The 14015-nt window shown below is 38.2% G+C and overlaps 1 protein-coding gene across 4 annotated transcripts in view; it reads right to left on the reverse strand.

Moving 5' to 3' along the window:
• Positions 1-8966: 8966 nt before the first annotated feature.
• The window catches only part of LOC126484544 (uncharacterized protein CG45076-like), a 124212-nt gene continuing 119163 nt past the window's right edge, over positions 8967-14015 (reverse strand). For all 4 annotated transcript variants that reach the window (XM_050108093.1, XM_050108096.1, XM_050108094.1 and 1 more), the window contains 2 exons: positions 10161-10364; positions 8967-9658 (listed from right to left, as the gene is read on the reverse strand). In XM_050108093.1, the coding sequence (XP_049964050.1) occupies positions 9281-9658; positions 10161-10364 (582 nt within the window). In that variant the 3' untranslated portion in view covers positions 8967-9280. The remainder of the gene's footprint in view (positions 9659-10160; positions 10365-14015) is intronic.

Genomic DNA, 14015 nt, shown 5'->3' on the forward strand with positions numbered 1-14015 from the left:
AGGTAAAATAGTCCCTCATTCAGATTTCCGGGCGGGGGCTACTCAAGAGGACGTCGTTATCAGGAGAAAGAAAACTGGCATTCTACGGATCAGAGCGTGGAATGTCAGATCCCTTAATCAGGCAGGTAGGTTAGAAAATTTAAAAAGGGAAATGGATAGGTTAAAGTTAGATATAGTGGGAATTAGTGAAATTCGGTGGCAGGAGGAACAAGCCTTTTGGTAAGGCGAATACAGGGTTATAAATACAAAGTCAAATAGGGGTAATGCAGTAGTAGGTTTAATAATGAATAAAAAAATAGGAATGCGGATAAGCTACTACAAACAGCATAGTGAATGCATTACTGTGGCCAAGATGGACACGAAGCCCACGCCTACTACAGTAGTACAAGTTTATATGACAACTAGCTCTGCAGATGACGAAGAAATTGAAGAAATGTATGATGAAATAAAAGAAATTATTCAGATGGGAGACGAAAATTTAATAGTCATGGGTGACTGGAATTCGGTAGTAGGAAAAGGGAGAGAAGGAAATGTAGTAGGTAAAAATGGATTGGGGGTAAGAAATGAAAGAGGAAGCCACCTGGTAGAATTTTGCACAGAACACAACTTAATCATAGCTAACACTTGGTTCAAGAATCAAAAAAGAAGGTTGTATACATGGAAGAAGCCGGGAGATACTGACAGGTTTCAGATAGATTATATAATGGTAATACAGAGATTTAGGAACCAGGTTTTAAATTGTAAGACATTTCCAGGGGCAGATGTGGACTCTGACCACAATCTATTGGTTATGAACTGTAGATTAAAACTGAAGAAACTGCAAAAAGGTGGGATTTTAAGGAGATGGGACCTGGATAAACTGGCTAAACCAGAGGTTGTACAGAGTTTCAGGGAGAGCATAAGGGAACAATTGACAGGAATGGGGGAAAGAAATACAGTAGAAGAAGAATGGGTAGCTTTGAGGGATGACGTAGTGAAGGCAGCAGAGGATCAAGTAGGTAAAAAGATGAGGGCTAGTAGAAATCCTTGGGTGACTGAAGAAATACTGAATTTAATTGATGAAAGGAGAAAATATAAAAATGCCGTAAATGAAGCAGGCAAAAAGGAATACAAACGCCTCAGAAATGAGATCGACAGGAAGTGCAAAATGGCTAAGCAGGGATGGCTAGAGGACAAATGTAAGGATGTAGAGGCATATCTCACTAGGGGGTAAGATAGATACTGCCTACAGGAAAATTAAAGAGACCTTTGGAGAAAAGAGAACCACTTGCATGAATATCAAGAGCTCAGATGGAAACCCAGTTCTAAGCAAAGAAGGGAAAGCAGAAAGGTGGAAGGAGTATATAGAGGGTCTATACAAGGGCGATGTATTTGAGGACAATATTATGGAAATGGAAGAGCATGTAGATGAAGATGAAATGGGAGATATGATACTGCGTGAAGAGTTTGACAGAGCACTGAAAGACCTGAGTCGAAAAAAGGCCCCGGGAGTAGATAACATTCCATTCTAACTACTGATGGCCTTGGGAGTGCCAGTCCTTACAAAACTCTACCATCTGGTGAGCAAGAAGTATGAGACAGGCGAAATACCCTCTGACTTCAAGAAGAATATAATAATTCCAATCCCAAAGAAAGCAGGTGTTGACAGATGTGAAAATTACTGAACTATCAGTTTAATAAGTCACGGCTGCAAAATACTAACGCGAATTCTTTACAGACGAATGGAAAAACCAGTAGAAGCCGACCTCGGGGAAGATCAGTTTGGATTCCGTAGAAATATTGGAACACGTGAGGCAATACTGACCCTACGACTTATCTTGGAAGCTAGATTAAGGAAAGGCAAACCTACATTTCTAGCATTTGTAGACTTAGAGAAAGCTTTTGACAATGTTGACTGGAATACTCTCTTTCAGATTCTGATGGTGGCAGGGGTAAAATACAGGAAACGAAAGGCTATTTACAATTTGTACAGAAACCAAATGGCAGTTATAAGAGTTGAGGGGCATGAAAGGGAAGCAGTGGTTGGGAAGGGAGTGAGACAGGGTTGTAGCCTCTCCTCGATGCTATTCAATCTGTATGTTGAGCAAGCAGTGAAGGAAACAAAAGAAAAATTCGGAGTAGGTATTAAAATCCATGGAGCAGAAATAAAAACTTTGAGGTTCGCCGCTGACATCGTAATTCTGTCAGAGACAGCAAAGGACTTGGAAGAGCAGTTGAATGGAATGGATAGTGTCTTGAAAGGAGGATATAAGATGAACATGAAGAAAAGCAAAACGAGGATAATGGAATGTAGTCGAATTAAGTCGGGAGATGCTAAGGGTATTAGATTAGGAAATGAGACACTTAAAGTAGTAAAGGAGTTTTGCTATTTGGGGAGCAAAATAACTGATGTTGGTCGAAGTAGAGAGGATATAAAATGTAGACTGGCAATAGCAAGGAAAGTGTTTCTGAATAAGAGAAATTTGTTAACATTGAGTATAGATTTAAGTGTCAGGAAATCATTTCTGAAAGTGTTTGTGAGGAGTGTAGCCATGTATGGAAGTGAAACATGTACGATAAATAGTTTGGACAAGAAGAGAATAGAAGCTTTCGAAATGTGGTGCTGCAGAAGAATGCTGAAGATAAGATGGGTAGATTACATAACTAATGAGGAGGTATTGAATAGGATTGGGGAGAAGAGAAGTTTGTGGCACAACTTGACTAGAAGAAGGGATCAATTGGTAGGACATGTTCTGAGGCATCAAGGGATCACCAATTTAGCATTGGAGGGCAGCGTGGAGAGTAAAAATCGTAGAGGGAGACCAAGAGATGAATACACAAAGCAGATTCAGAAGGATGTAGGTTGCAGTAGGTACTGGGAGATGAAGAAGCTTGCACAGGGTAGAGTAGCATGGAGAGCTGCATCAAACTAGTCTCAGGACTGAAGACCACAACAACAACAACAACTTGTGAATCAGGAAAATACAAAGCATTCATTAATAAAGTTACTTCCTCTTTTGAAAATTGTTTTCGCCTAAAGGTAACTCAAATCAAACAGAAGTAAAAAAATAAACTTGAGATTACACCAGGAATAAAGGTATCACATGGGAAAAAAAAGAGACTGTATCTACTGTCTAGGGACCACTCTGATATTAGAATTGTAATGCATTACAAATGATACTGCAAAATATTGAAGCAAGTAATCCAGAAATCAAAGCAGCTTTATTATGAGAAAAAGATAATTACATCAGGCAACAAAATAAAAACTGTATGGGATATAGTGAAGACAGAGGCAGGTGGGCTAAAAAGGAAGAGGAACAAATAGCTCTAAAAATAAATGAGACATTGTTTCAAGAAGGCCTACAACTCTGTTGATAGAGAAACGCCTAACAAAATACTCCAGGAATTAGGACTAGACAACAAAACCCGCAGACTCATTCTAGAAACCTTGACAAACACCCATTCAGAGGTCAAATTTAGAGGTAAGATCTCAAAAAGCTTTGAGATAAAACTGGAGTGAGGCAAGGGGGAGGACTCACCCCTCTTCTCTTCAACTGTGTCCTCACAAAGGTTGTGGGAGAATGGCGCAAAGAACTGACCAATTTTGGTGTCCAGAGTGATGTCTACCTGGACTGTAAGAACGAAGGACTGATTGTAGATTGCCCGGCTTCACTGGTTGCTGATTCTCTTGAAATGGCAACAATGCAGGTAAACTGCCTCAGAAAACAGGCAGCCAAAGTGGGTCTTCAAGTGTCGCTGGAGAAAACAGACTTCTTCACCAACATCAAAGAGGCTAACAAAGAGATGTTACTAGACCAGGGAAAGATCAAAAGGACTGAGAAATTTATGTATCTTGGTGAATGGATTGAACCCAACTTATCAGAAAAAAGTCATTATTCATGAGAGTCGACAAGTTGGAACTAGCCTATCGACTGACTATGAACACCTACAACAAGAAATGCCTGTCACGCAACCTGAAACTTAAGCACTACACATCAGTCATACGACCAGAAGTCCTGTATGCCATGGAATGTCTTTCTACGAACTGGAGAGGTCTGATGGAGAAATTGGAAGTCAGAGAGGAGAATCCTCAGGAAGATCCTAGGCCCTGTAGAAGAAGCTGGGGAATTCAGAAGGGTGCATGTTCACCTTCTGGCAAAACAAGAAGGTTCACACCACTTGGCTGACAGAAAACGAGAAAGACATTAAAGAACTGGGAATAACTGATCTCCAGAATAGACAGTCTGTGAGACACGCCCTGAAAGAAGTCTGAGGATTTCAGGAAAATTCCTAACAAAAAGGTACCCCCTGGACAGAAGAAAGGAAAGAGCTACACCAACAGAGGATGTGACAGTACTGGGCATAGATCAAAGTCCAACAGTTCAACAAGCATAGTCCAAAGTAGGCCCATTTGAAACAAGAAGAAGAAATGAAACATTGGTGATAAGTGCATATAGTGTTGCAAATCTCTTGAACAAGTACTTTGATTCTGTTACCGGCAGCTAGGAGTATCAGGTTTGGTGAATAGTGCAATGGAGTCAGAGACAAGTCTTTAAAAATAATTTCAGTAAAATGGAAATGACACTCATATCTCCCAAAGAAGTAACATCCATCATAAAATCCTTAAAACCTAGTATTCTAGTGGGTATGATAATATATCAATGAAGTTAATCAAAGAGTGCTCATTTGAGTTGAGCTCTGTCTTAAGTTATTTGTGTAATCAATCTCTTATCAGTGGAACATTTCCAGACTGGCTAAAATATGCTGAAGTTAAGCATCTTTACAAGATGGGGAATAAAGAGATACCATCAAACTGTTGGCCAATTTCACTTTTGCTGGCTTTTTCAAACATGTTTGAAAAGGTTGTGTTCAAGCATCTCCTTACGCACCTGATGGGAAATAATATATTGTCCAAGTCATAGTTTGGATTTCTTAAGGGTTCTTATATAGAGAAAGCCATTTACAGGTTCAGTGAGAATGTACTTAATTAATCAAATAACAAATTATAGGCTACTGGCATTTTCTGTGACCTGTCAAAGACATTTGACTGTGAATCACAGCATTCTCGTAAGTAAATTAGAATATTATGGTGTCACTAGTAGTGCTGCAAAATGGTTTGAGTCTTATCCAACTAACAGGAAACAAAGGGTGTCGTTGCAAAACACCTGTGCAGTAGGAAGTCAGTCTTCATCTGACTAGAAATTAATTACATGCCGTGTTCCTCAAGGTTCCATCTTGGGTCCATTGCTTTTTCTTATGTGCATTAATGACCTCTTGTCTGTTACATTGCCAGTTGCTAAGTTTGTTTTGTTTGCAATGAAACAAACATTGCAGTAAGTTGCAAGTCAACTACAGATTTAGAAATGGCTGCTAATCAAATTTTCTCTGGCATAAATAAATGGTTTAAAGCTAATTCACTGTCATTAAATTTTGAAAAGACCCAGCATTTGGATAACATATGAAGACACTCAGATCAAATGGGTTGACAGTGTCAAATTTATGAGATAACAACTCAATAATAAATTCAGTGGGGAAGGGCAGCCGCGCAGGACAGCCGTACGGTCTGAGGCCCCTTGTCACGGTTCACACGGTTGCCCCCGTCGGAGGTTCGAGTCCTCCCTCTGGCATGGGTGTGTGTGTTGTCCTCAGCATAAGTTAGTTTAAGTTAGATTAAGTAGTGTGTAAACCTAGGGCTCGGTGACCTCAGTAGTTTGGTCCCATAGGACCTTACCACAGAATTGCTGAAGCCCCTAAGCCAGTCTGCATTTGCAATGAGAGTGATGTCAGATGTAGGAGATATAAATATAAAAAATTTGTGTAATCTGCTTACTTTCATTCTATTATGTCATATGTGATCACATTCTGAGGTAACTCATGAAATCAAGCAAACGTTTTTAGCATGCCAAAGTCAGTAATAAGGATTATTTGTGGTGTAAATTCAAGAACATCATGTAGAAACCTGTTCAAGAAACTTTGTATTCTAACCACTGCTTCTTAATATATTTGTTCATTAATGAAATTTTCTGCAATTAGATATCTCTACTTCCAACCAATAGCTCAATACATGGTATCAATACTAGGAATGAGAACAGTCTAGCCTACATAAAGACCTTAAATCTCTTAGTTTGGTCCAAAAAGGGATCCAGTATTCAGGAACACACATTTTCAATAAATTTTCAGCAACCATTAAAAACTTGGTTTTGGATAAAGTACGGTTTAAACAGAGTTTGAAAGACTTTTTGATAGACAGCTCCTTCTACTCTATAGATGAATAGCTTAGCAGGGACTGTTGAATAGCTTAAGTAAAAATGTCTGTTATATTTCAGTTTTGACAGCACTTGGTCACAACAGTCAAGACTAGGTATTTTGTGTATAATAAATTTATTAAAACTGCATAACTATGTTTCATTCTGACAGTGTATTAAGTCTGTAAATATTAGCAGTTCCAGTTTACTGTAATGTATTCACCTATTTTGACAATCTCCTGACAAATGATCAGGGCAGTGAATATTATATTCAAATGTTTTATGTTTTTTATGTTATACTTTCTGACATTATTTCACACCCACAAGAATCATCTCATTTTTAGGTCTATGGAACGAAAACTGGATCTAATCTAATCATATCTCTATCCTCCTTTGGAGTACAGCTGCACAGTGTTGGTTCCTTACCAGGTGGAATTAATGGGAAAGTTCAAAGCAGAGCAGCATGTTTTGTATTACTGAGAATTAGGGGAGAGAGTGTCACTGGCATGATACAGGATTTGGGTTGGACATAATTAAGACAAAGGCTTTTTTTGTTGCAGCAGAATCTTCTCACGAAATTTCAATCACCAACTTTCTCCTCAGAACGTGAAAATATTTTGTTGATATCAACTTATATAGGGAGAACCATCATCATGATAAAAATAAGGGAAATTAGAGTTCACATGGAAAGATACTTGTGTTCCTTTTTTTCGCGTGATGTGCAAAATTCGAATAATAGATAATTGTTGTGAAGGTGATTCAGTGAACCCTCTGCTAGGCACTTAAGTGTGATTTGCAGAGTCTCCATGTAGATGTAGATGAACTTAAAGTTATTGTGAGAGACACTGTGATTATAGTTGATTCACAACGTATAAAATTGAACTTTCCTGTAAACATCAGAATGAGCTAAACTGTCTTGGATTAGTCAAGCTGATGTTTGACAGAGCCAGAATTTGTAGAACTGTGAAAATGATTTGATTCTGAATTGTGCTAGGTGACAGTTAAAGGAAACAATTTAGCTGAAATTTTAGTGTTTTTTACAAGTGCTACAAAATAAATTTGAATATCTGGACACTTTCTTGAAAAAGTAGTTGAATTTTTTCAGTTACTACATCCCACTGCCTCACAGTTTCAATTAAAAATTTCTTTTTGGCTATGGAGAGCTTGAAAAGTGGGGAAGTAGAATGTAGACTACAGATAACCAATTTATGACTGTTTTGAGGTTAACTACCTCAGTAGTTTATAGCCTCTTGTTGCAGTGGACAATAAGTATTGGACAAAACCAAATAGATTTCAAAGAAAATGTAACCACCCACTCCACCACAGTGGCAGGCATCATTCATGCCAACATAAGCTACTATTTGCCAGCCGGGTGCACCCACGGCAGCTACTGGGAGAGCCTACAGCACATCTTGGATGTGATCCCTTAACAAGGCTTAATGAGTGCACAATGGCCTTCTTTCTCAAGCTGCCTGTTATTTTCCTGGAGAAGGAATTGGCGTGTCTATTACCCATGTAATGTTGGAGCGCCCTGTCACCTCTGTGCTTGTCCAGAAATGGCAGGAAAATCAGCCACTGACCCAACAGACGAGGCATCCCATGCTGGCTCTGACGTGTTATCAACAATGGGCAGCACCTTGCTTGTACCTGTTTCTAAGACATAAGAGGGAAGCTGCGCATCCAGTTTCCATAGTCATCTTCCGGCCAGAGATATCTAAACCCACTACCCACATGCCATTCACCCTCTAGTGCAGACAAACAAGTCACAGGTTGCACATCAGAAGATACAGCGACACTGTAGCTTTAGGCAATTTCAATTAAACCACATGTGTTGTAGGTTTGTATGATTGTGCGCCTCAACACTGAAACAGATTAGGGCAGCAGCCTGAAATCTGTTAACGATGGCTAATATGACTTCCAACTTTTTCTGAACACCTACTAATTCACCTTAAGTTTGCAAGCAACAAACATAATCCCCATACATTTCTAACTGTTAAACAAGAAAGATGACTACTTGTGTCGAAACTGGTTTTCAATATGGTTATTAGATTTTGTACTTAATATTATGGTATTAACTTAACTATTTTATCAGAAAATCCTCTTAGTGTCTCTCTTGCATGTGACTGTTTCTACTTATTCCTCTACATAAAACACAATTTTCTGTGAGTCTATTATTTTGATGTGTTGGTGCAAACAAAAACCGAAACAGCAGTCTTTGTTGAAAGTGTCCTATATCTGCTAAGTCTCTCATTTTACAAACATTTTCTGTTGAATTTGAGTTGGCAGCATAATGACTTAGAAGAAAAACACAACATTAATGGAACAGTGCCATAACAAAAGTGGATTCACTGCGCCCTTCCAAGAACAGCAACAATGCATTTCCAGACAACTTTTCAGTTATAAATCTTGTACACTGTGTATTGACAAAATTTACTTCCAATTTTATTGTTGTGCATGCTACATGGCAGAGTATTTGCTATTGTTTAACCTTCAAGTATATTCCTTTGCACTGAGGACAACTGTATAAATACAATTTATTTACAGCTTTCATTGATAGCTATAAAATATAACTTAAGAAATTCTTTACACGGACTGCATATCATATATATATACAATATCAAATTAAATCAGTAAATATATGTAAATAAGCAATTGTTACCGAAGGCAGGAATAGGAGGTGAACAGGATAGTGCAGTGCCACTGACCTGGCTGTTGCATTAATCTCTTATGTACAACATGTCTTTTTTATCTCTATCTAATCATTATATACACACCACCTTTGGTAAGCAACTGAAACCAAGACTGCCAGTTCACTGCTTGGCTGTCTCAGTTTGGAGTCATATCAGTTGTTCTTTATGCATTTCCAAGTACCAGACAGGATAAATATGATATGTCCTCTTGATAAGAGAACCATTCCTGTACCATTAAAAGTGTAGCAAATATATATGGTATAAAATTAAGGTAAATATCTCTGATCGTTTTCAACTTTTCAGAGAAAAGACAATCTCCATGCATGAAGTTCCATAATGTAACAAAGAAATAGTGTACAGTATGACTTAAGCTGCAGATGAGACCCTTGCTGGATAAAAGTGCCTTCGATGTCTTCTTATTTGTTGTGGAGTGCCTTGAACCTGTAAAACTGCTGGGCCATTAATGGAGTCAGCTGATTGGCTTCCTCTCAATCTACGTCGGTTTCTGGCAGCATTGGTACGGGCAGCTTGGGCAGCCTGCGCTGCTTTATTTGCTGCTTGCTTGGTATTAGCCAGGTCTGCACGGGCACTATTCAAGTCATTTGTGAGTGCTTCAATTCGGCGTTTAGCTGCATCCAGGACCTGAGTCTTCTCGACCACTTCCTGCTGTGCTCCTTGGGCAGTTGTTTCAGCATTCGACACAGCACTCTTTTCGAGCTGGATAGCGGAGTTCAGCACTTTGAGCTGCAACATGAAAAAGGAATGCGAAACTAACATGAATGATAAATCTACCTTAGCTTGTGGGGGGGGGGGGGGGGGGGACAAATGGAACAGGAAAGGGGGGGGGCAATGATGACAAGAGTGAATGCATGTATTTAAACAGCAACTAAACTGCCAGAACTTGTGAATCAGTTTTAAATCGACTGTGACAGTACAGAACCTGTCAGTGGTACTGCAACTGGAAGATGTAGCCTTAACATCTGTTGGAAGTGTGGACTGAGTACTTCAGGGATAGTAAAAATGTTAAAAAAAATAGTTATTTTATAATAGGCTTTGGAGGAATCCCAATGAGTATGTCGAGTGCTCTTCTATACCACTACTGGTGGGAAATAACTAGACAAACAAATTCAAGAGGTGTTTAACACACCTCACAGCCCCTGAAATAGAGGACACTTCCACAGCTCTCTCATTGCACAACACTGATAATGAAACAAAATGCAGATGATGCTGAAACAATCATACGTACTTCCTGTTCAGCTTGTTGAGCAGAAGTCATAGCCGACTGTGCTTCTTGCTGCGCGGCTTGCAAAGCTGCATTTTCTTCTTGCAGAATTTCTTGTGCTTCGCGCACTTCACTTTCAAGTTCATCAACAAGTTGTTGTTTTCCTGCCAAAGCTGCCATTGCCGCCTCAGCTGCCTCCTGTGCTTTCTCAGCTAATTGAACTTTCACCTGCACATGTTATACTTGACTTACAAACAAGAACACAGACAAAAAAGGAATGATAAAGTAAACTATACTAAAATCTCAGCAGTATGGGCATGTAACCATAATTGTTACTCATTTCAGCAAAAGACTGTTGTCACTGGCTCAGAGGTTTTTGTTCACTTTGTTATAGCACACTTCTTAAAACTTTTTAACAAAATATTTTGTGGCTATTATTGCTTTCTACCTTCCCTAATGTACAGCTAAAAAAATAAAATAAAAAAGAAATTGAAAGGCATGTGTTCCCTCGGGGAGAATGCTCAGTTCAAAATCAAAAAACTCTAAGATGAAAATATGTAACACTGTGATATGCTTTGCAGTCATGTACATTTCAGAAACCTGGAGCATGGCACAATGAGTAAAGGAAAAACAATTCGTATTTGAAAGAAGAATAATGAGGAATATACAGGGACCAAACTTTGATAAAGGAGAATGAATGAGGAGGATGTACATCTTGATTCAACAACCAACAATCATACAGAAGCAGAAGAGTAAATGAAACCAGAAGAAAGAGAGGTAAAGAAAGCAGTTGATAAGAAACTAAACACCAGGTGCCCCATAGGATGACCAAGGCGGTCCTGGATGGACAACCCAGTGAAGGATGTGGGATTCCTTGGGGTGGAAGGCTCCTGGAGGAACTGCGCACAAAAAGGAAAGGAATGGAGGCAGTTTGCGGAAACAGCGTGTGGTCTGCAGGGCCTGTGATCTCTGGATATGTAGGTATGTATGAACATCTGAAACTAGTTCATAGAGTGCTGCATATCAATGTAACATAGAGAAATGTTGTCCAAGAAGAGATTAAAATGTATTTACATAGTTAAAAAATAACGTATTTTTGTGCATAAAAATGTACACTGATATTGTCACGTTTTTTATATCTATCAAATGTAAACAGCAATAAACAATGTCCATATTTTATGTTTTACTGAACATCATATGAAGGAAAGGATTGAAATGCTGCAACTAGACAAGTACACCTTAGCAACTTTTTATATTAGAAGTAAAATGCACAAAAGAGGAGCGATAATGTATGTTAGAAATAATATAGTGTACAAATCTATAGATGTAAAAAAAATATTGTGTTAACCAGCATTTTGAGGCTTGTTGCATTGAAGTCCTTGTCAATACACTGCCTATTTATGTTATTGCTGTCTACAGAGCTCCCTCAGGAAAGGTCAGTGTATTCCTCAGGCAACTAGAACCGCTTTTAACTTACTTGTATTCAAAACCCAAAGAAATAATTATGCTTGGTGATTTTAATGTACATCTTCTTACCTGTAACAATGATAGAACAGAGTTTGAGAATGAAATGAATTCTTTCAATATGAGGGCAGTTGTTGACTTTCCCACTAGGGTAACAAAGAACTGTACAAGTCTGATTGACAATATTTTTGTAGATAATAATAGAATCGAAAATATATTTGTAACAAAAATCTTAAATGGTCTCTCTGACCATAATGGGGAGCTGTTGGAAATACACGATGTAAGCCCTGCTAACAAGAGCAGTTCTATCAGTAGACCATACAGGTTAATCAACAGTGAGAATCTGTAAACCTTCAGTAGGCAGTTGGAGCAGTTAGATTGAGAGACAGTATACCAGGCTAAAAATGTAAATGATGAATTCAACCTTTCCTAAATGAATTTGTCACCCTTTTTGAAGCTGTATTTCCTAAGAAAATTTCAAAAAGCACAAACCGGAATGATTGTAGGAGGCAGTGGCTCACTAAGGGAATAAAAACTTCATGTAGAAAAAAGAGAATGCTTTATTTTTCACTCAGAAATTCTGATAAACCTCAGGATAGGGAACACTACAGTTGTACTGTAACATCCTAAAGAGTGTTATTAAGAAATCCAAGAGTATGTTTATCAAATCTGAAACTGACAGATCAAATAATAAAATAAAAACAATCTGGAAGGTGGTAAAAAGGGAGACAGGAAAAGTTTCAGAGGATACAGACAGTATCCAAGTGTGTCACAATGGAAGCATGGTAGATGAAGGGGAAATAGTTGCCAATATCTTCAACAATCATTTTCTGACAGCAGCGGATCAAATTGGATTTAAAGGGTCTATGGATGAAGCCATGAACCTTCTACAAAAAGCAGTGCAGAGAAAAATTAGCCTGATGTATGTACCCTAAACATCACAGCAGATGAGATTGAGAAGGGGATATGCCAAATGAAAAGAAAAAAAAAATTCCACAGGTGTGGTCAATATATCTATCGAAGTACTGAAACATTGCCACAAATATATTCTTAAAGTTCTGTGTCAAATATTCAATGAATCTCTAAATCAAGGTACTGTCCCTAACAGACTAAAATTTGCAGTTGTTAAACCACTCTTCAAAAAGGGTGATAAAGCAGAGGTTTCTAACTACCGCCCAATTCCATTGTTAACAAGTCTTTCAAAAATCCTTGAGAAACTTATGTACAATAGAATCATGGCTCACCATAATAAATATAACATCCTTAATAAAAATCAGTTTGGATTCCAAAAGGGTGTTTCAACTGAACAAGCCATTTTCTCATTTGTCAACCAACTTCTTGAATCAATAAACAAGAAAATGTCACCAGTTGGAATCTTTTGTGATCTGTCAAAAGCATTTGACTGTGTAGATCACAAGATTCTACTAAGACAGGCTGAGCACTATGGCTTAAAAGATAAAGTAGGGAAGTGGCTTGAGTCGTATCTAGATGACAGAAATCAAAAGGTAGTATTAAACAATTGTGCAAAGGCGCCTGTCAGCTTTGATTGGGATACATTAAAATGAGGAGTGCCGCAGGGCTCGGAGCTTGGTCCCTTATTTTTCTTAATCTTTGTAAATGACCTCCCATGGTGTGTGACCCAAGAAGCACACTTCACCCTATTTGCAGATGACACAACCATTATGATTGATAAGGAACCAACTACAGTCTAGAGAACACTGCGACCACTATATTCTAAGAAGTTCTATATTGGTTCACTGCAAATGGTCTGTCCCTCAATGTTAATAAGACTCATTTCATTCAGTTTCAAAGAGTAAACAAAATATTGGAAAATGCTGAAATGAAATGCGGGAACAAAGAAATAGTGAAAGTTGTATCTTCCAAATTTCTGGGTTTACATATTGATAACAAGTTAAACTGGTCTGTCCACATCACTGACCTATGTAAAAGACTGAATTCAGCAGCATTTGCCATTCGCTCAATTGCATCTGTTTGTGGCATGGAAACAATCAAAACTGCATATGTTGGTTATTTCCATTCACTTATGACATATGGCATCATATTCTGGGGAAATGAACCACAAGCAAATAAAGTCTTTTGTTGCACAGAAGACAGTTATCAGGATTATGAGTAGAGTGAATCCTAGATCTTCTCACAAATTTATTCAAAAAGCTGGGGATCCTCACCATGCCTTGTCAATACATCTTGTCACTACTGTGCTTCGTGAACAAAAATTATGCAATTTACAAAAATGAATAGCACGTACCATGATCACAACACAAGAAGAAAACATGATCCTCACAAAGATTTTAAAAAACTCAGCATGGTACAGAAAGGAGTTCATTATTCAAGTATAAAAGTGTTCAATAAACTTCCTGTACATATCAAATCAGTCATTAGGGATCTTACTAAATT

This window comes from Schistocerca serialis, chromosome 6 (genome assembly GCF_023864345.2).
Source record: "Schistocerca serialis cubense isolate TAMUIC-IGC-003099 chromosome 6, iqSchSeri2.2, whole genome shotgun sequence".
NCBI classification, from domain to species: Eukaryota; Metazoa; Arthropoda; class Insecta; order Orthoptera; family Acrididae; genus Schistocerca; species Schistocerca serialis.